This window comes from Anolis sagrei, chromosome 6 (genome assembly GCF_037176765.1).
Source record: "Anolis sagrei isolate rAnoSag1 chromosome 6, rAnoSag1.mat, whole genome shotgun sequence".
NCBI lineage: Eukaryota > Metazoa > Chordata > Lepidosauria > Squamata > Dactyloidae > Anolis > Anolis sagrei.
In genome coordinates this window covers 58,821,921-58,844,976 of record NC_090026.1, presented here as the reverse complement: position 1 = coordinate 58,844,976, position 23,056 = coordinate 58,821,921, and the positions used below count along the sequence as shown (strand labels likewise).

Below are 23,056 nucleotides of genomic sequence, written 5' to 3'. Positions count from 1 at the left end.
TAAGTGTTTGCAGACCACTTCCTTAACAATCTTTTCCAGAATCTTGCCTGGTATCGACGTGAGGCTGACTGGACGGTAGTTGTTTGGGTCATCCTTTTTTCCCTTCTTGAAGATTGGGACCACATTGGCCCTCCTCCAATCTGCTGGAACTTCTCCCGTTCTCCAAGAACTCTCAAAGATGATTGTCAATGGTTCCGAAATGATTTCTGCTAGTTCCTTCAGTACTCTTGGGTGCAGTTGATCTGGCCCTGGGGACTTGAACTCATTTAGAGCGGCCAGATATTCCTGGATGACTTGTTTCCCAATTTGGCGTTCAATGTCCTCTAATCCCTCATCCACTCCATCTTGCTGAGGTTGAAGATGACTTTCTCTTTGTGAGAAGACCGAGGCAAAGAAGGCATTAAGTAGTTCTGCCTTTTCCCTACCCCCTGTCAGCATTGCCCCATCTTCTCCTCGAAGAGGCCCTATTGCCTCCTTGTTTTTTCTTTTTCTACTGACATAAGAAAATAAGCCCTTTTTATTGTTTTTAATGTCCCTGGCAAGCCTGAGCTCATTTTGTACTTTAGCCTTGTGGACCTTTTCCCTACAGGTGTTGGTTATTTGTTTGAATTCTTCTTTGGTGATTTCTCCCTTTTTCCACTTCTTGTGCATGTCTCTTTTGTGTTTTAGCGCAGTTAGAAGTTCTTTGGACATCCATTCTGGCTTCTTTGCACTTGTCCTATATTTTCTCTTTATTGGTACAGTTTGCAATTGTGCCTTGAGTATTTCACTCTTGAGAAATTCCCATCCATCCGTAGCTCCCTTATCTTTTAGTATCTATGTCCACAGAATGCTGCTCAGCGTTTCCTTCATTTTTTGGAAATCGGCTCTCCTAAAGTCCAAAATGCGGGTTTGACTTGTCTTATTTTGGCCTTCTTTTGTACCTCAAATTGCAGGAGCACATGGTCACTTGCCCCTAGGGATCCGACCACTTCAACTGCATCGATCAGGTCCTCCGCATTTGTTAGGATGAGATCAAGGGTAGCCAACCACCTTATTGCCTCTTCTACCTTCTGGACCATGAAATCGTCTGCAAGGCAGGCGAGGAATTTGTTGGACCTTGTACTCTTGGCTGAGTTTGTTTTCCAGCAAATATCGGGATAGTTGAAATCGCCCATGACTACTACATCTCTTCTCTGTGCCTGTTTGGTCAACTGTTGGCAGAAGACTTCATCTAGTTCTTCCTCCTGGCTTGGAGGTCTGTAGTAGATGCCTACAACAAGATCTTTTTGAGTCCCAGTTCCCTTGATTCTTATCCAGATGATTTCAAGCTGGTTTCCCGGATTGCTGTCTTGCATCTCTTCTGCAGCATAAGGGTTTTTGACATATAAGGCTACTCCGCCTCCTCTCCCCTTTGTTCGGTTTCTGTGAAAGAGGTTATAGCCCCCGATGTCTACATTCCAGCGATAGGAGTCATCCCACCAGGTTTCAGTGATGCCTATGATATCATATTTGTGGTGTTGTGCTAAAAGCTGGAGTTCATCTTGTTTATTTCCCATGCTCTGTGCATTAGTGTAAAGACACGTGAGCCCCTGAGATCTTCCCCTGAGCTGTTTAATTGGGATTATAGTGCTTTTGGTACTTGGTCCTTGTGTTTGTGCAGCCCTCCGTTTTGCTACAATCTCAGCTGCACTCTGAAAGTTAACCGCATTAGAGGCTAGAAAGCCAGCCTGCAGGCCCCTTTTGGTTCAGAAAGTATATCTTTTTTCCTGGGTTGAGATCTCCATTTTGGAATATCCCCTGCCTCCTTCAGTAGAGAAAGAAAGCTTCAGATGTGCTGTTGGTCAGACAGGTAACTCTGAAAAAACCATTGAAAGAACTATTGAGTTATATAGATAAAGAAGCTAATTAAGATATATAGATAGAATAGCAGTTGAGTAATTGAGCTATTGAGTTATAGATAGATATTGAGTTATTGAGAAATAGTTATTGAGCAAAATTTGCTTCATCTCCAAAACCAACCTTGGGCTGGAATTGGGAAGGCTTACGCTTTCTAAAAGATAGTGGCTCAGGGTTTTGGTAAAAAGATCTCAGGATTTTTTGGATGAAGGCAGCTCAGCGACTAGAGGAAAAAGAAAAGAAAGAACATCTCTGTGGTTTCACCAATTGACTGTTTTGTTTGTAACTTTAACAAGCTGTGTGCCAAGTCTGCAAGGACTTTGAGAAATAAATATTCTGTTTTGATGTTCAAAGCCTGTAGTAGCCTCAGTTGCTGGGAATCTCAAGCTTCTAAAGAAAAACCCCCGCGGTCCACCCAAACAAAGAGAGAAGCACATCTTAGTTTTATTTTTATAGGGTCTGGGTGTGATGGCACATGCAGCTTGTCACCTCTTTAATTGCCATGGCTCAATGCTACATAAAATGGGAATTGTGGTTTGACACAGTCTTTAGCTGCCAAAAAGTTCCAGTACCACCAAAGTACAAATTACATATATTTATTTTTGAGCCCTTGGTGAACTACAAATCTTTGTGGGGAGGCTTACCATGGTTTTATAACAATCTGATAAATGATTTCAAATTCTGTATCATTTTCCCCTGAACCACAGTACAGAGCTCTCAGGAAGTGAATTCTAATATCTTCCCCAAACTACAAATCCCATAGGACAGAACCATGGTAGCTAAAGTGGTATCAAGGTGTTATATAGTGTGGATGCACCCAAATAATGTAGTTTTGAGAATGGAGTTGGATAATCTATTCTGATCATGATATAAAAAGAGGACCCATTTATTTTGCATTAATCTTGGCCAAAAAAAGGGAGGGATAATAAAAATAACATGATGTCACTAATAGAATGGATGGAAATGCTAGCATAGCAAATTGTGAAATTATTTATTGAAGCTATTATCATAACCCATACTTTACAGTTAAAATCTTCTCCGCATTTCAGGCAGCCTCTGAAATGCATTATACACCAAAGAGAGAGAGAAAAGAAAGGAAACATTTGCTGTTCCATATGTCTGATGCATTATTTTGATTTTTACTGCTGTCATTGTTTTTAATATCATCTGTCATGTGGTCCATTTGTTGACCCCCTACTTTCATAGAAACACATCTATTAATTTTATCAACAGTCTGGTGAGTTTTGGATGCAAAATATTTAAACATTTGTCGACAGGGTTCTTTATATTTCAAAACCAACTGTTGCCTTAAAGTTGTCAGTTCTTATTATCCAGCCAATATCATCTTTCATTATTATTTACTTATATCACTCATTCTTTGGCTGACGTGACTCTTCAAGGGGCTTACATAAGCTCAGTGACAATGAAGACAATCTCTGGCTGCAGGCTTACAGTGTAAAATACACAAGACAAAAGGAAAAAGAGATGATGAACCTGGAAAAGTAAAACAAGAAAAGTCACTACTAGCATCTCATTTTTCAGGGTGTAATAAATCATCAACTTCTCCCAATGTACACCTACAGCTTCCAGTCCAAAAGCCATGTTTACAAATGTACAAAAATAATATCCTATTGACAAGTATTTGATTTTTTAAAGATTAATTCTCATCCCTCAGTTGTTCCTGAGTTGGTCCATGTTGGACTTAAGCACACAGGATATACATGTGGTGACCCCAAAGAAGTCACCACAGTTCAACAAGAACAAATGCCTATGAATAGTAAAGAGCTGATTTTGCCATACAATGTGGTTTAGATTTAGAGCTCACTGAAATTCATTGAGGGGTTTCTCCACAAGTTTATTTATTTATTTATTTATTTATTTATTTATTTTACTATATTTTGTATACTGCCCTTCTCAGCCCGCAGGCGACTCAGGACAGTTTACAGAGGCAACAATTCAATGCTATAAAACATTTAAAAACATTAACATATAATATAAAACCATAACAAGATCAATAAAGCACAAATCATTTGCGTCTTGTTAGTTAAAAACATTGCCCCAATCTCATCATCTAGGCATTCCATATTCCTATGTAAAAACTCTATTTTAAAATTGACCCTTTTTATCCAAAAAGCGCTGGCCATCCGTGAGAAGATGGAAGCAGAGAGAGGCGACCTTGCTGCCATCAGCAAAACTCAAACTTAAAAACTTAATATGGACACGCCACTAGTTTTACCTACCCATGCCCCCCACTCTAACCCTATTTTAAGGAATTAAACAATTTTAATCTTTTAACCTTTTTATCTCGTAGTTGCTCAATTATTTAGGAGTGGGTTGACAGGCCAGTAGGCCATGATGCCTCGTATTCATATATGGTTTTACTGTATGTGTATGTTTTGTATGTTTTGATATGGTCAAAATTGACTAATCAATAAAGAATTGTATTATTGTATATTCCTATGTCTGTTACACTGCATTTTCAAACAGCCAAGTCTTAACCATTTTCCGGAATATTAAAAGGGAGGGGGTCGATCTAGTGTCCCTAGGAAGGGCGTTCCATAGCTGAGGGGCCACCACTGAGAAGGCACTGTCTCTTGTCTCTGCCAAATGTACTTGCAACGAAGGCAGTAACAAGAGCAGGGCCTCCCCAGACGATCTTAAAGTCCTAGCTGGTTCATAAGGCCAGAACTGTTTCTAGGCTAAAGCCAGCACTTTGAATTGACCTGGCAGCCAGTGGAGCTGGTGCAGCAGCGGAGTTGTATGCTCCCTGAGCGCAGCTCCTGTTAATAATCTGGCTGCCATTCGTTGGACCATTTGAAGCTTCAGGACAGTCTTCAAGGGAAACCCCACATAGAGCACATTGCAGTAATCTATACTGGATGTAACCAGAGCGTGGACTACCATGGCCAAGTCAGACTTCCCAAGGTACGGGCATAGCTGGTGCACAAGTTTTAACTGTGCAAATGCTCCCCTGGTCACCGCCAAGACCTGGGTTTCTAGGCTCAGCGATGAATCCAGGATCACACCCAAGCTGCAAACCTGTGTCTTCAGGGGGAGTGTAATCCCGTCCAACACAGGATGTAACCCTTGCGACTGACCAGGAGGACCTCTGTCTTGTCTGAATTCAACTTCAATTTGCTCGCCCTTGTCTAGACCGTCATAGCAGCAAGGCACCAGTTCAGGACTTGGACAGCCTTCTTAGCATTTGGTGGAAATGAGTGGTATCTGTACATTTGGAGTCCAATGTACAGATGGCATTGAACTTCAAAACCCCTGATGATCTCACCCAACGGCTTCATGTAGATGTTAAACAACATGGGGGACAATACTGAGCCCTATGGAACCCCACAGGACAATGGCTGTGGGAGCGAGCAGGAGTCTCCCAACAACACTTTTTGGGTACTACCCTCCAGAAAGGACTGGATCCACTGCAGAACAGTACCTCCAAGACCCATCCCTGTGAGGCGACCCAGAAGGATATCATGGTCTATGAGAGGTCCAGGAGAACCAACAGGGACACACTCCCCCTGTCGAGCTCTCTGCGGAGATCATCCACTGAGGTGACCAAGGCTGTCTCAGTTCCATGACCCAGTCTGAAACCGCACTGTGACGGATTCAGATAGTCAGTTTCGTCCAAGAAGCCCTGGAGCTGCGAAGCCACCACACATTCCAAGACTTTACCCAAAAGTTTGGTAACTAGCCGAAAGTTGTTCAAATCAGTGAGATGCAGTGATAGCTTTTTCAACAGTGGTTTTATCACAGCCCCTTTTAAGGTCGCTGGAATTTTGCCCTCCCGAAGGGAGGCATTCACTACTACCTTGAACTACTCTGCCAAACCTCCTCTTTCTTCCTTTATCAGCCAGGATGGGCCGGGGTTCAGGATGCATATGGTCGCCCACACCTCTCCAAGAATCTTGTCAACGTCCTCAAGTTGCACAAATTGAAATGCATCCATTAAAAACGGACAAGCAGGTGCTCTTGCTACATCTTCAGAGATTGCAGTAACTGTGGTGTCCAATTCGGAGCAAATCAGAGCAACTTTTCCACGAAGAACCAAGCAAATGCCTCACAGCGAGCTGTCGAAGAATCAGGGACCCCATCACAAGTGGCGGGTTTGAACAATCCTCTGATCATTCGAAACAGCTCAGCTGGACGGTTCCTTTTGGATGCAATGTTGGCCGCAATGTGAGAATTACTCACATCCTTCAATGTCGCAGAGTACGCCCTTGCATAGGCGCACGCCTGTGCTCAATCTGAGACTTGCTGCGAGAAAATCGCCACACGCCCTCTAGACTCCTCTTCGTTCTCTTCATCGCTGCTAGATCCTCATTAAACCCAGGGGCTGGTTTAGCTTGGCTACTCTATTGCCCTGGTCATCTCCCTGTTATAGAGAGTGACCAGGGCATCGACAGAATCGCCTACCATGGTGGTGGGAAATTCCCCAAGAGCCATCAGGAATCCTTCTGGATCTATAAGCCTCCTGGGACGGACCATCTTAATGGGTCCTCCACCTCAGCGGAAGTTAGGGAGTGCATTGAGTCTAAACCTGACCAAGTCGTGGTCTGCCCATGGCAGTGGGACTAAAGAGAGCTCCTCTACCCCGCCACCTTCCTCCTATCCCTGACAGAACACCAAGTCCAATGTATGTCCAGCTTACATTAGCCCAGACGGACCGCCATCCTGGTTATCTAAATTCATCATGCCAGGAGACCGTTTTAGAAGTCGTTTTGGAACTACCAATTCTCTCTCACATTCCCTAGGCCGAATTAACACATTTGATCTCCTTTTTCTGCATCTCCTTCTCCCCAATATTGTTTCTATAGAGGCCCCCCAACCTCATCCTCTGTCTGTTCTCTCTTCCTGTCCTTAGGCTGTGGTCCAGTGTTGTTGTTGGACTGAGGGATGGGGGGACAAAGGCTGTTGGGCTGGGGAATAGGAAATGGGGGCTCTTGGATTAAGGATAAAGGGTAGAGGGCTACTAGCCTGGGGGATAAGATGGGCTATTGGGCTGTAAGGTAGGGGAAAGAAAGCTATTGGCCTAGGGGATAGGAACAGGAGGGCTGTTAAACTGAGGTAGAGGGAGGAGGGAGATATTTGATTGGGGTGTGAGGAGTTGGGGGTGATAGGGTTGGGGGTAAGGCGTAAGGAGCTATTAGACTGGAGGGAAGGGACAAGGGGAAAAGGGAGAAAAGGGGCCATTAGGCTGGAAGGTAAGGGGTGGGGGGCTAACAGGCTGGGGGAGGAGGGCAGGAGGCTTTTTGTATAGGGGTTGGGGAATTGGGGCTATTGGGCCGAGGAATAGGGATAGGGGTCTATTGGATTGGGAGGAAAAGGGGAGGGAACTATTGGGCTGGGGGATAGGAAATAGGGGGATCTTACGCTGGGGGGTAGGGGATAGAGGTTTTTTGTATTGCTTGGCTCCCATCAAGTTCTTATGATGATTCTCTTAAGTATAATAAGACAGAATCATGAATGCCATTGGAGAGGAACTCTAATGATTGTTCCCTTAGATTCAGGAGCTGTGGAGTTGTTTGTTCATATCTACCTAGAGAGGCCATTGAGTTAAGTTGGAGGAAGTTGGGCTCTGCTGTCAGTTGTGAGGCATTTTCCTTAGGGCTTGAGTGGCAGGGAAAATATTACTCGTTACCTAATCTCTGGGGGGTAGTGCGTACCATTTTCTGGACTGAATCCTTATTTTGAGTCTGAGGGGCAACTTCTAAGATTCTCTCTGGCTATTTAAAGTTTGATTTTCCTGGGGAATTGCCAGAGACCTATTCAAGAGGGGACACACAATTAGATTTTGAAACACTCTCCTTACTTTAATTCCCCATCCTTGTAGAGGGGGCCTAAATGCATATAGCTCTTTGGGTGTATCGGCATCTCCAAAAGTTAACAAACGAAGGAAGTTGATGTTGTACTCTCTACGAAGCCATTTAACAAATGTGATCTTAAGTTCCTTAGAGTTCTTCCTAAGAATCTGACTTGAAAATACCTAATGAAGTCAAATTACCTTCTTAAGCTTCTGATATCATTATCATTAGTTTCTCCTGAAAGCTTCCTTTAAAAGGAAGGTTTTTAGGCTCATCCTGAAAGCCAACAGAGATGGCGCAGATCTAATCTCCCCTGAAAGGTCAAAACCAGTACTTTTAATCAGGCTCAGAAACTGATTGGGAGGCCAGTGCAGCTGTTTCAAGAGCAAGATAGTATGTTATCTTTTATCCACTCCTGTTAACAGCCTAGCTGCTGATCTTTGAAAAAATTGAAGTTTCTGAACCATTTTCAAAGGCAGCCCCATGTAGAGCACATTACAATAGTCCAGACAGGATGTAACCAAGGCATGTACCACAGTGACCAAATTGGATTTTTCCAGGTATGGTTGCAGATGGTGCACCAATTTAAGTTGTGCAAAGGTGATCCTAGTAACCTCTGCCACCTGGGCTTCCAGGTTTAGAGAGGAATCCGGGATCACACCCAAACTGCGAAACTGAGCATGTCCAGCTCCGGTTGTAACCTTATTCCTGGATCTATCTTATGTGAGACCAGAAGTATTTCCATCTTATCTGGATTCAGTTTCAATTTGTTTACCCTAATCCAGCCCATTACTGCCTCCAGGCACTGGTTCAGGTGCAGCATAGCTTCCTTGACATTATCTGGTGAAAAGGAGTAGAAAAGTTGGGCATCATCTGTGTACAGGTGATACCGAACTCCAAAACTCTGGATGATCTCTCCAAGTAACCACTGTAGATGCTAAGTAACACTGGGGAATGGCCATGGGATTGAGCAAGAATCCCCCCAAATCCCCCCAAACCACCCTTTGGCTGCTATTCAAAAGAAAGGATTGGAACCACTGCAGAACCGTTCTATTCCCCTCAGTCGCGCCAGAAAGATATTATGTTGTAGTAGAGCCTGCGAGTAATGATGCTAACCATAGTTTGGGCACTAGAAGGGGAAAGAGGGTTACTCGGGAGCAGGAATCTGAGGATGAGCAACAGAGGCCCATACTTATGGCACCCTCAGATGAGGAGTCATTCGAGAGTTTCTCTGGGGATGATGGGTCAACAAGTGAAGAGGAGGAAGGAAACATCATGGATTGGTCTAAGGGAAAGAAAAGGGCTACTTGGGAGCAGGAGTCTGATGAGGAGCAACAGAGGAAGAGGATCAGGGATATACTTACTGCTCCTACAGATGAGGAATCATTCGTGGGTTTCTCTGGGAATGATGGGATAAGGAGTGATGAAGACAGGGATGACATTTTGGACTGGACTAAGGTGAAAGAGGTACAAGCTGTATGTGCGGAGCCAACGTCCAGTGATACATTTGTAGGGTTCTCTGGTAATGAAGACTGGCAATCAGGGAATACATCTGAGTCTTGGGAGGATCTAAGTCTTGACAGAAGATGGAGAAGGTAGAGAGATGGGAGTAGGAATTCATGTGTGGAGTCAAGAACAGCTGCAAGGGATAATGATGGGGTCAGCACATCTTCTGGTAATGATGTGTAAGATTTATTTATTTATTTGCTATACTTGTATACCGCCGTTTCTCAGCCTAGCCGGCGACTCAACGCGGTAAAAGTAGGTTCAGAAATGATGAATCTTTGCAGAAGGCAAGGTGTTGGATTACGTTCGTGCATTGGGTACTTGTCACTGTCTGTTTCGTGTTGGCATTGGGTCCTGGATTTGCAGGTTGCTGCCTCTGTTCGTGTGTGCTTTCGACTCGGCTTGGATTCTCGTGAATGTGGATTTCCCCCTTCCTTGACCTTGGACCGGTTTGACTATGACACTGCTTCCGTGGACTTTGGAACTTTGCTACTTCGGATTCTGCTTGCTACGACCCTGGACTTCGCTTGACTACGCTTTCTTCCCTGCAGCTTCTTTGTTTTGTTAACCAATTGCATGCTGTGCTGTTTTGTGTGACTTTCGGAGTGTTTTGTTTAATCTGGTTCTTTTCTCTGGATAATCCAGATTATTACTTTAGTTACCTTTTTGAACCAGGACTGGTTTTTACCTTTGAGTTTTGACCAGAGACATTGAGTTAAGTGCCTCTGAGCCTTTTTCCTTTGTTTAATAAACACTATTTTGGAACTAACTCTGAGTCTGGCCCTTTAGGTGTCTTTGTTCCAAAATATAATACATGTTAAATCAACAGTTATAAATGTTAGAACTTTCAAAACTTTGTAAGACATCTAAGACTGAATAATATCATAGTAGAAAAGTACTGTTTGTATCTAAACATTGTAAAGGGGTATTTATGTTAATGTACCTATGTTAAGGTGCTCTTACAATAGCGATTATTATGAGAATTCAGAAATTATATTGTTAATAATTCAAATGAGGTGGAAAGGGAAGGTGGAAGCTGCTTCCAGAAAAACTAAAAGTGGATTTAAAAGGGCATTTAATATGGATGGGATAAGGGAGGGGGAGGGAAATAGAGCAAAAGCAGGAAGTATAGAGGTCAGAATTTGATGGAACAGTTGAGTCTAAGATATGGGCAGGAATTACATAGGTTAAAGATCAATGCACAGAAGGGGGGAAGTCACAGCAGGGGACTCTGCCCTCATGATTCTCTGGTTGTTGGCGAGGATATTACACTCAGCCATTCCTCCCTTGGTTCAGGGGTGGGAATCAGAAGCCAGATTGGGGAGAGGGGTAAAGGGAGCAAGGGAGACTTCAGATTCAGATCTGTAGGGAAGAGAGGAAGGGAAGAGAGGAAACAGTTAAAAACAGAATAGTAATATGGACTTGTAAAAGCTAGTGGAGAGTGACAAAAGAACAAACCAATCATGACGGGTGACGGTATCAATATTATGTTGGTTAACATAAACGGGCTTTTGACACCAGTTAAGAGACACTAACTATCCAAACTGTTAAAGGAAAACCAAGTACATATCACATTAATACAGGAATCACATTTTAAAAATGGGAGACAAATCCAGATTGCTCAAAAACAAAAATTGGGATATACAGTACAAATCGAGGGGCTCAAATAAAGCCAGAGGAGTGGCCATACTTATAAATTATAATTTAAACTTTTTTCTGGAAAAGGTTATTAGAGATACCGAAGGTAGATTTATAATGATAATAGGTAAAATAAACAATACTCAGATATCAATAGCAAGCATTACGCCCCAAATCAGAAACAAGTAAAATTTATAAACAAAACTTGCTCAAAAAAAAACATGTATCAGGATATATAATCGTCAGTGGGGACCTAAACTTACACCTGCATAAAAAAAGAATAGTGAAACAGGAAATTTAGGTACAAATTGCAAGATAAATTTTAGTAAGTGGAACTTAATAGAGGCCAGTAATAGAATAAAATAGATACTCCCACATACTACTCACACAGGCACTCAACATTTTCTACCATAAACTATTTCCTGGTAGGTATCAACAACACAATGCCAATAAAAAAACTTTTAGTGGGCAATCAATGGTTGCAAAATGTACAAGAGGAGCCTAAAGAAAATATACGGCAATCTATGATAGAATTATTAGCCACATCACTGAATCTATCAATTGCAACTATGGAACAGGAAGTCGATCAAATTTTTAATATCTTGACAAATTATTCAAGGAAAACCCCAAGAGACATAATAGTGCAATTTGTCAGAAAAAGAACTAAAGAAAAAGTGCTTCACATCAACAGCAAAACTCCTATACAATATAAAGGATCAAAAGTCGTGGTGCTAATCAACTCTAATGAAGAGAAGGAAGTACTTCTTCCTAACAGACGAACTAAAGAAGATAAAAATAAAATTTAGGTGGGAAAGAAATGAAGGAATTATGACCACCTATAACGATAAAAAAATTTGGCTCACCTCCATAGAAAAAGCCAAAGCGTTTTACAAAAAGTTTCAGAAAGAAACCGACTCCACACCTGGAACTGCCATGACACAAAAGAAAACATCACTGACATCCAGAAAATGGGCCAGATTCAACTCACTCGACAATTTAGAATCCGACCAGGATGACCCAGAGATGACCCTGAAGTGGAAACAGATGAACCCGGACTAGACACAGACAATCCTTAAAATGATGATGGCACAACAAATAAAATGCTTATCTTTGAATGTGAATGGTTAAAATTCTCCAAATAAAAGGAAAAATTGTTTAACAGTTTGAAGCGAGGAAACTATGATGTGATTGAGATTCAGTAGATGCATATTGCACAGAAATAAATACAGACAAAGATATTTTGGAAGAATTTAAACAGTTCTTTAAACAGCTCTATACAAAAGATTATATTTCAAAAGATGAGATATTTAAATATATAGGCCAATATAATTTCCGAAAGATATCCGATAATCAGAGGGAGAAGTTGAACAAAGAAATAACAAATGAGGAGATTGTGAGTGCAATAAATAAAATGGATGCTAATAAAGCCCCTGGTCCGAATGGGTTCACAGCGGGTTATTATAAAACATTAAAACAAGAACTTATTCCACCACTCAAGAAAGTTATGAATGGAATACTCAAGAACCAAGGTATTTCGGATACTTGGAAAAGGGGGGAAATAATAGTGATACACAAAGAATAGACAGAAAAACAGACATAGGTAACTATCACCCAATAACGCTTCTTAATAAGGACAACAAAATCTTTGCAAATATTCTGGCAGCAAAATTAAAAGAAATTTTAAATGAATGGATTGGAGAAGAACAGGTGGGTGTTCTACCAAAACTGAACCTAAAAGACAATATTAGGACAGTAATTGATTTGACTGAATATTTTGAACTCAACCATCAAAAGGAAGTAGCCTTTCTCGCAATTGATGCGGATAAAAGTCGCTCAGATACGCCTTGAGCTCGACTCCAATTTCATTGCAGTGCCAGAGGAGGTGATTGAGGTATCTGCTTGTCCGATTTTGTGGGATTCTTTTAGGCTTGTTCTTCCTGAGACCGTGGAGGAAGTCCTTGGGGCTGTGAGGGAAACCACGTTGGTTCTGGACCCTTGCCCATCTTGGCTAATTAAATCGGCCAGGGAGGGGTTGGTTGATTGGTTTGTGTTGATCATTAATGCATCGTTGGAGCAGGGGGTTTTCCATCTCAACTGAAACAAGCTGTGCTTTGGCCACTCCTTAAAAAGGTCTCCCTTGGCTGAACAATTTCAGACCAATCTCCAACCTCCCTTTCTTGGGTAAGGTGCTGGAGCGGGTGGTTGCCTCCCAGCTCCAGGGCTTTTTAGATGACATCAACTACCTAGATCAGTCACAGTCTGGTTTCAGGCCTGGTCATGGTACCGAGAAAGCCTTGGTCGCCTTGGTGGATGACCTCCGTAGAGAGCTGGACAGGGGGAGTGTGACTCTGTTGGTTCTCTTGGACATCTCAGCGGCTTTCGATACCATCAATCATGGTATCCTTCTGGGACGACTCTCTGGGATGGGTCTCGGAGCCATGGTTTTCTTGTGGCTCCGGTCCTTCCTGGAGGGTCGATCCCAGATGGTGAAGCTGGGAGACGCCTGCTCGGACCCCTGGCCTTTGACCTGTGGGGTCCCGCAAGGCTCCATTCTATCTCCCATGCTTTCTAACATCTACATGAAACCGCTGGGAGAGGTCATCCAGAGTTTTGGAGTTAGGTGCAACCTCTTTGCAGATGACACACTACTACTCTTTTCCACCCAATTCCAAGGAGGCCTCTCGGGTGCTGGACAAGTGCCTGGCCGCTGTGTCTATCTGGATGAGGAGGAACAAGCTGAAGATCAATCCCGACAAGACAGAGGTCCTCCTGGTCGATTGTAAACCTGACCGGGGTATAGGGTGGCAACCTGTGCTGGACGGGGTTACACTCCCCCTGAAGCCACAGGTCCGCAGTTTGGGAGTCCTCTTGGATTCATCACTTACGCTTGAGGCTCAGGCGTTGGCAGTGTCTGGGAGGGCTTTCGCACAATTGAGACTTGTGCGCCAACTGCGACCGTACCTTGCGAAGACTGATCTGGCCGGGGTGGTCCATGCCTTGGTCACCTCCAGATTGGATTACTGCAATGTGCTCTATGTGGGGCTGCCCTTGAAAATGGCTCGGAAGTTCCAACTGGTCCAACGAGCAGCAGCCAGGATGTTAACTGGGGCCCCTTACAGAGAGAGGTCAACCCTCCTCTTCAAGGAGCTCCACTGGATGCCGCTTATTTTCCGAGCCCAATTTAAGGTGCAGGTGCTTACCTACAAAGCCCTGAACGGTTTGGGACCATCCTACCGCATCTCCATCTACGAACCCACGTGTTCACTTCGGTCATCTGGAGAGGCCCTGCTCGTGATCCCGCCTGCATCACAAGCGCGTTTGGTGGGGAAACGAGACAGGGCCTTTTCCGTGGTGGCCCCCCGACTCTGGAACACCCTCCCCAAAGATCTTAGACAGGCCCCTACATTGGCAGTCTTCAGAAAGAACCTGAAGACCTGGCTGTTCCGATGTGCCTTCCCAGATTAGGAAATCTCCAATACCAAGTCCCACGAGCATTTTACTAGAACTAAGATTGCTGCACACCGCACACTGCACTTGCCCTATAATGCCTTATATACCACCCGTCACATCAGCACTTTTACTTTTGTACCCATTACTCTGGCCCGGCCCAGTTTTATTGTGTCTTAGTGTATTGTTTTATTGCTTGTTGTTATATTGCTTTAATTGTTTTTAATTTGCCTTAGGTTTTGTATTGTTGTATTGTGTGTTGAGACCTTGGTCTTTGTAAGCCGCATCGACGTGGGGCTGCCCTTGATGGGAGATGCTAGCGGGGTACAAATAAAGTTTAATAATAATAATAATAATAATAATAATAATAAATAAATAAATCCTTCAACAATTTGAATTGGGACTTTTTCAAAATTTTAATGCAGGAATTTACTAATGCAATTAATGCTATTTATGATAAACAATATGCTAAGATTCAAATTAATTGACAAATTTCTGAATTATTTGAGATCAGCAAAGACACTTGACAAGGTTGCCCTCTTTTTCCTCTTATTTTTATTATGTTGTTGGAACTACTATTAAAAAGTTTAAAAGAGGAAAAAATATAATAGGCATAAGAATCGCTAAACAAGAGTTCAAGACGAGACCTTTTGCAGACGACATAATAGGTATAATGACATAATAGGTATAATTATAGGTATAATTATGCAGACGACACAATAGGTATAACGACATAATAGGTATAATTATACCTATTATAATAGGTATAATAGGTATAATCCATGCCAAAATTAATAGGTATAATAGGTATAATCCATGCCAAAATTAATAGGTATAATAGGTATAATCCATGCCAAAATTTAGAAAATTGTTTGCAAAAAATAGATGAATTTGGAAAATTGGCTGGTTTTAGATTAAATAGAAGAAAAACGATGATCCTAACTAAAATATGGCAATCATTAGCAAGAAGAATTGAGTAAAAAAAAAAGCAACAAAAATAAAATATTTAAGCATATGGTTAACTACAAAAAATGTTCAACTTTTAACTAATAATTATGAAAGATGTGAAAGATTATTATTAATTTAATTGATTGATTAGGGGCTGACTCAAACGATCTTCTGGCAGGTGGGACCCTTTATTTAGTCATCCCACCGCTGCCACCAGAATGTGAAGGCAATAAATTGTAATGTTGCAGAGATGTATGGAGCTTAATGGTTATGTTGTACAGTTCAGTGCTTAAAATTTCAGGTTACAAATTAACTTTCCAAGTTCACAGGAATCTAGTAGTCTACTGCTAACTAGATCCTAATCTTCAAACAGCCCTATTCCTGGGTCTGTTCTAACCTATTATCAAACTACTTTTCCTCCACAACTGCTTACTGAACTTCACTAACTAGCTCTAGCTTCACAAATTCCAACTCCTCTCTCCCACTTCCTTCCTTTGACTCTCCTACTCCCCAACTCCCTAACTGACTTTTTCCAACTGTCAGAATTAAAAAAAAACCACTCTGGCTCCTTCCCCCCCCCCTCGACCAAGCTCCACCCACTTTCCCTCAGCCAATCAAAATGGTTCTCCATATTCCCCTGGGCTGTCTTCGAGCTCCACCCCTCTACTGAAAATGTTTTACCTAAAATGGCTGCCTCCAGCTTCCATACAAAATGGATGCCAGCTATTCAGCCTATTTCTGATTTAGCCCTGTCTAAGGTAGGGAAATTCATCAGAGTATGGAACCCAATAAGAAGAGAAATTGATAAATGGAAATCACTAAATCTTTCCCTTCTGGGCAGGATATCACTGGTAAAAATGAACGTTCTACCGAGATTACTCTTTTTATTTCAAAATATACCAATAATACGTAGTAGTGCAAAATTTAAGACAATAAGAACTTAATGAAATTCGTATGGAAGGGGGAAAGCCTAGAATAACGTTTACGATATTAACGGACAAAAAAAGTAGAGGAGGCTTTGGCCTCCCAGATCTAAAATATCATGATGCATGTACCCTAGCCTGGATTAAGGACTGGATGAATTTAAAAAGGGAAAAATTGTTATCCTTAGAGGGACATGACTTACAGGTGGGCTGGCACTCGTACATTTGATATGAGAGAGAGAGAAAAGAGAAAAAATTCGGCAACCACTTTATAAGTTCCTCATTACTAAGGATTTGCCAAAAATATAAAAATTACTTTTATTCAAGGACTCCATTAATGGTTATCAACTATGGAGGCAAATCAAAGAAGACTATTAGGTTGGTCCAAATGGCCAACCTATAATAAGGATCTACTGACAAAAGGTTCAACAACTCTGAAATCCCACGAGGTAATTAAACAGAAGTTTCCCAATATCTCTTGGCTTCTCTATTTACAAATTAAAGAGTTCTATAACAAAGATAAAACAATGGGTTTCAATTTGAATGAGCAATTCTGGGATAAAATTTTAGAAAACGATTTAAAAAATATTACAAAATTTATAATAGCTTGCTAGATTGGTCAACGGATGGGGAAAGCCTGCATGATTAAATGGGCTGAAAATTTAAGAACAATAACACTCAAAGAATGGGAATCAATTTGGAACAAAAAATTAAAATATACATATGCTATGGATTTGAAAGAGAATTAGCTCAAGATGTTCCATCGTTGGTACATCACACCGAGGAAACTAAGCCTAATGTATAAGAACACACAAAAATATTGCTGGAAATGCAAGGATCAAGAGGGTAGTTTCTTCCGTATGTGGTGGACCTGCAAAGAAGCAAAAAGTTTGGGGGGGGGGGGGGAATACATGCAGCAAGCCAACATATTTTTAAGATTAGATTCCCCATGAAGCCAGATTTTTATTTATTAGGTATAACTGATTCGGGCCTACCATTAGATCTTAACGATGCTATTTCGTTTATCTATCTGACTACTGCTGCCAGAATTTGCTATGCAAGACACTGGAAGCAAAAAAGAGATACCAGATGTAGACAAATGGATCCAGAAAGTGAGAGAGATCAAAGACAGACTAACTTTTTTAAATATACTGATTGGTCCAAGATAGAGGAATATGAATAAATGAGAATTTAACAGACATGACAAAAGACATTACTGTGTAATAAGAAGAGCCGATTTACTTTAGTGAATTGTTACAAAACTGCACCCTCAATAGAAAATTTTAAGATAAAGGTAAAGCCGCAAAGGCCTAGATCAGTGTTTCTCAACCTGGGGGTTGGGACTCACAAGGGGGTGTCAGAGAGGTCGCCAAAGACCATCAGAAAACACAGTATATTCTGTTGGTTATGAGGGTTCTGCGTGCGAAGTTTGGCCGAATTGTATTATTGATGGGCTTCAGAATGCTTTTTGATTGTAGGTGGCCGGTAAACCCTTTGCTGGAGGGTAAAATTTCCCACCAGAGAGCAGCCTTCATATTAGGACTTTCTGAATGATTGGGCACACCAGCGTGTTATCTCTTTCTGAGGTAACACAAAGTTCTTGATACTCCCCTCCACCACAGCCTTAAGATAATCCACCTTTTTTATTTAGGGCCTTGATATCAAACCAGGTAAGTTGGACTGTCTGGGCTATTAAATTACATAAATATGAGGTAGGGACAAATTCCTATTAGATCAGTTCATATTAGTCTCACTGTGTTGGAGCATATTGACTAACAAATATTGGTGACTGAGATGTGCATGGCCCGACAGGCTTCCTGCTACAGTGAGATGGGGTGCTGTGGGCGCTGATATCTCACTCCTGATTGTGATGATGTCTCCTGGCCTCTACCGGGGTTCGGTGTTTGGGACTTGCCTAACAATTAAGCAGCGGATTGATGTGAAATTTCTGCTTGGCGGCCCCATGTGCTAGAGATGATGGGGGGGGTGTAGTCCACTTCCTATCCAACCCAGCCTGGATGGGGTCACTAAGGCCGCAGAAGGTCACAGGCAATCCCGCTGGTGCGTGCAAGGAACTCGTAGAGCTTTGTGGAACAGGGCTTCCTGACGCTGAAATTACAGCGAGGAAGACAAGGACAAGGATAGCAGAGGAGAAGGAGGCCACAGCAGGGTGTAAGTGGCTCCTCCACTGGGCAGGAGAGTACAAGCTGAGCTGTCGAGCTGGGCTGGGCCCCAACCTTCTCTGTTTAGCCTGTTTGCCTCTCTGCTGACTCAACAAGATGTGGCTCTTCAAATCCGCCATGTCAATCCCCTCTTTGAGGGTTGGTTATTGGCTCTGGAGACCCAGGTTTGAACCCCTACTCAACCAAGGAAACTCACTGGTGGACCCTAGGCAAGTTATTCTCTCTTAGAACCTCATCCCATGAGTTGCGAAAAGCGTGCCGGGGGGGGGGGGGGGGGTTGCCCCATTGCATTTAAAAAGAAATGGTTTCATTTTTTCAAATCCCATTACATGCTCTTATTTTTTTATCCTTTCTTCCGAAATGATCCATGTTCTGTTCCATCACAAGCGATTGCAAAATTCACCAAATCTATATTTTTAAAGAAAGTTAAAAGGCTAGCAATAGCACAATTTTGAAAGCCAAGATTACTGTGAAGGAGAAAATATAGCAAAAGTAAAATAGTGGGGTTTTTTTAATGTGCTATTCCTAATGATTAAATTAATTTTTTTAAGTTACCATACCAGGCAGATGCAGCAGGATTTTGGAAAAGAAGTGGAGCGTCAATGCTCAGTAGGAGACCACCCATAGAAACGCCAGTTCTCCATGTTACTGAAACAATACAACATGGTTGAATCTGAAAGATCCCATCCCATGAGTAAATGACCATTTTCTCCCATTTCCCTGTGCATCAGGAACTCAGAAGATGATTTCTCTGCTGCTTCATTCCCTCCCCCCACCCACTCAATTTCTCCACACTCCTAAAACAATTTACCCACAAAACATCACAGACAGGCAGAGGTCTGTTTGCATCATATGATGGGCTCTGTGATACTTCAACTATATAATGTTTTAGAAATGTGTAGAAATGGGGGAGAGGGGCTTGCATGGGATAAAGTCAAAGAAGAAGGCAAAACTGAACACCCCCCGCCAAGAAAAGTGATGTTGTGGTTGAAATGATTAAAAAGGAACTGAGTTGAGAGACTCACCCTATTGTTAAGCATAGTCAGGGATCATTGGAAAACAGCTCATATTCAGTGCTGAATCAGGAATCAGCTTCCAGATTGTTGTATGTGGAACGAGGATGGATTGCCATTTGACTCTTGCTTTAATGATCATAATGCTGAATATCCATACCCTTTCCAGGCTGGGTTCAGACCTAATGGATCAATTTCTTATAAGGCTAGTCTAGAAGTTTAAACTATAGAATATTTCAGAGAAGCTGCTGCACATAAGACCTGCAGGCCACTACAGCAAATAACCAGATACTTACTTGCTGTAGAATCTTAAACAATTTGGGAACTGGCTACATTGGAAACTATAGTTATCTTTTAGCATCATGAAACTTGGGAAACCTAGATTGCCAATTATTATGACATATATTATGATGTCTGCAGGTTCTCATTGACTTAGGTCCTGCTCAGTTTAATCCAAATGTCTATAATATTACTTTACTTGGCTCATGTGATATTCTATAAACTCGAGCTCAGTAATAAATTACTGTAAATTATTTAATGTACTTATTGTGCACATTGTTGTTTTTAGAAGTCCATCTCCTTTAAGTCCAGAGACAACACAAACAAGCAGCATACCTGACAAGCCAGAAGTTAAAGTGTTGCGTATGAGGAAGCTGACAAGGCAATACAGCTTGTGAGTACAGTTTTGATAAAACCTCCTGCAAACATGTTTTCCAAATTGTGTAAACTGTAAAAAATACCATTCATTTTCACTTAACTGAATTCTGTATATTTAGGACCCTGGAATCTCTATGACATAGATCAGATTGTCAATAAATTGAGGATCTGTAATCACTGGGCATTGATTCTGCTTTGGATCTTAGCCCACACTTTTAAAAAGTCTAGAACCCTATCATGGAAGCGGGTTCCTTGAGAGGTCCTTTTAAATATGCACTAAACCCTAGAGTGTGTTTATCACCTCCATTAAGCTAGAGGTGCCAGCCACCACAATGACCCCGGAAAAAGAAATTTCCTCCGTATATGGTGAAATCAAACACTTAAAACATGAATCGGCACAGTATAATGCGTGCCTGGGGATTCAGTACTGCTAGGTCACTTTGGCTACAGAACCGCTTGAGTGCATCTACTCAGAAGTAAATCCCACTAAGTGGTTTACATCATATTTCTTTAAAAATACAATTTGCTTTAAAATCTGGATAGAAATACAATAGGAGAGAAGGAGTGAGCACAAAGGAGTGGTACACATTTTTCAAACCTTACCATGTTATGCGAACCATGAAAATGTGTAGTTAAAATTGGATAAAAGATTGCAGTAATGAAGTTGATAGGAACTTTAGAAGGGTCTACCCCAGGAGGAGAGACCCTGCGGCCCCACCAAAGAGGGATCACTACATTGGTGAGCAAAGAGAAGCCTAATTTTAAGCAAGTTATTTTCCCTAAGTTCCCAAAAAGAATCTCACCAAAGTTGAAGAAAGTGCCACCGAGATGATTTATTAGCGATTCAGTTGAAAAGGATGCAAAGCGGCAATCATTCGCCAAGCTAAGCATACATGTACAGAAATAAATGCCATTTTTATAGAAAAAACAGAGTGTGGAGTTTGAATCTCCCACCCCCTGCCCCAGCCCCCGCCTGGCTTGAAGGGTGGCGCCTCAACAACTGAAGCTTGTCTACCCCTCGAGCGCCTGGGCCAATCACGGGGCTTCTGCCGCCTTGTCGCGTCGACGAATCGGGAGGGAGGGAGGTGGGACAAGGAAATACAATGCATTCTTGAATGGATTATGGAACTCAGGAAATGTCCATGTGGCTCAGCGAGTCCTAAATGGCCTTCAAGCGAAACCTGTCTATTGTGTCATGGTTGATCTGAGATAAGCATTGATCACTTAATCCGAGTTTTCCTCTTGCAGTTGGATAGGGGCACAAAAGGGAGAGACTTTGGTGAATGTCTTTAATGAAAAGGGCTTGAAAGAAAGTGGGTTGGGGGAAAAGGACTTCCAGAAGGTCCTTGTTTCCCCCCATTATAATGTCTGCCAAATGATTATCTTCTTAATGGCCAAATGATTATCTTCTTGATGGCCTGACTCCGAAGTCAAGAAATTAATTCTTTGTAATTTTCTATGCAAGAAAGGTTCTGAGATAAGGGTTTTCACAATCGCTAATGGCTTTTTGCAAAGGCAGGACAACTTCCTTATTTATTTTCCTCAAGGAGAGGGGAAGGGAGGAAAAGGGTCAGGGCCAGGTCAAATACATGAAGGGAAATAAAGAAATACAGGAGAAAATATGAAAATATAGAAATTATAATACAGAGAGAGTACACCCAACTATCCTCCCCCAGTGTCCATAGTTCATATTATTCATAGGAATCATAGAATCAAATCATAGAATCAAAGAGTTGGAAGAGACCTCCAGTCCAACCCCCTGCCAAGAAGCAGGAATATCCATAAAGGGAAATATATCCATGAGGGGGAAAGAGAGTCCATTGTTTGTGAGATGGGGGACCATCAGGAGCCCAGGTGTGTCTCAGATAGAAAAAGTCAAATACTTTAGTGGCATGATTTTCAGTAATAAATTGGTTACCTTCTGCTATAAAGATATGAAAATAGGGCATAAAGCCTTGATTAAATGATACACACCAAATTGACCAAGGCTTAACCCTTATTATCCAGTCTGATGTCCTTGCCCTTAGCCAAACTATGTTACTATCTCTAATGGGGGGGGGGGTCATGTTCGACTTCATTAACTCAAATTCCATCTATTTTTGACAAACACAGTGATGAAGATGATCTCCCTCCAGCACTTGCAGCTGCAGTAGCCGCTTCTCCGCCTCTGCCACCAGCATCTCCTGTGTCACAGAAAATGGCTTCAGACGGACATTTCTCATTACATGCAAAGGTACATACAGACAACTAGAGAGAAGGGTGAAAAAGCTTGTGGTCTACTATAACCCCCAGTTCCTTTTCAAACATTGCTCTCAAACCTTATGCTTGAGGATTTCGGTTTTCCTGCCTATAGTACCTAACATTTATTCTTGTTGAAATTAATTTTGTTCGTTTTGTCCCAACTGTCTAATCTGTCAAGGTTTGCATTTGGTTCCTGCCTCCTGGGTTAGGTTTATGCCTCCCTCCCAAGTTGGTGTCATCTGCAAATGTGTTAAGCGTGTCTTCTGTTCCACCATCTAAATAATTTATAAAGATTTCCAACATCACCAGACACAAGGCAGAAGCCTGAGGCTTCAACTAATCCAGTTTCTGATCCCAGATTATCTGCTTTGAACTGAAGTATATGGCAGTGTAGACTAGAGGCCTCATCAGAAATGCCTCCGTGACAACAGAGAGAGGAAGCTGGGCAAATCTGTCGTTCGTATACAGCTCCGTCTTTGCGACACTTTCCCCATCACATGAGGAAAACCTTTCTCTCATGAAAAGGCTCCATGCTGGCTCCACTGGAAGCCTCCTGTGTTCTGGAAGAAGCGTCCAACCAGTTGTGGGTGGAGCCTCTGTGTGGGGCTCCGTCCTGGAGATAGTGTGGAAGCATCCTCAGATACTTATTTAGGTAAGTATGATGAGGTCCTTATATAATCCAGTTCAAAGTAGATAATCTGGATTTAGCAATTGAGGGCATATAAAATCTAATTGCCATATAAAATCTAGATTTTAGAAAGAGGGGTATAACCTCTTTCACAGAAACCGAACAAAGGGGAGAGGAGGCGGAG

The 23,056-nt window shown here is 42.0% G+C and overlaps 1 protein-coding gene across 1 annotated transcript in view; it reads left to right on the top strand.

The window, feature by feature from the left end:
* The window catches only part of LOC132782269 (band 4.1-like protein 4B), a 70,538-nt gene that overhangs the window by 25,654 nt on the left and 21,828 nt on the right, over positions 1–23,056 (top strand). The window contains exons 2-3 of the mRNA XM_067470140.1: positions 19,915–20,019; positions 22,116–22,236. Coding sequence (XP_067326241.1) covers positions 19,915–20,019; positions 22,116–22,236 — 226 coding nt within the window. The remainder of the gene's footprint in view (positions 1–19,914; positions 20,020–22,115; positions 22,237–23,056) is intronic.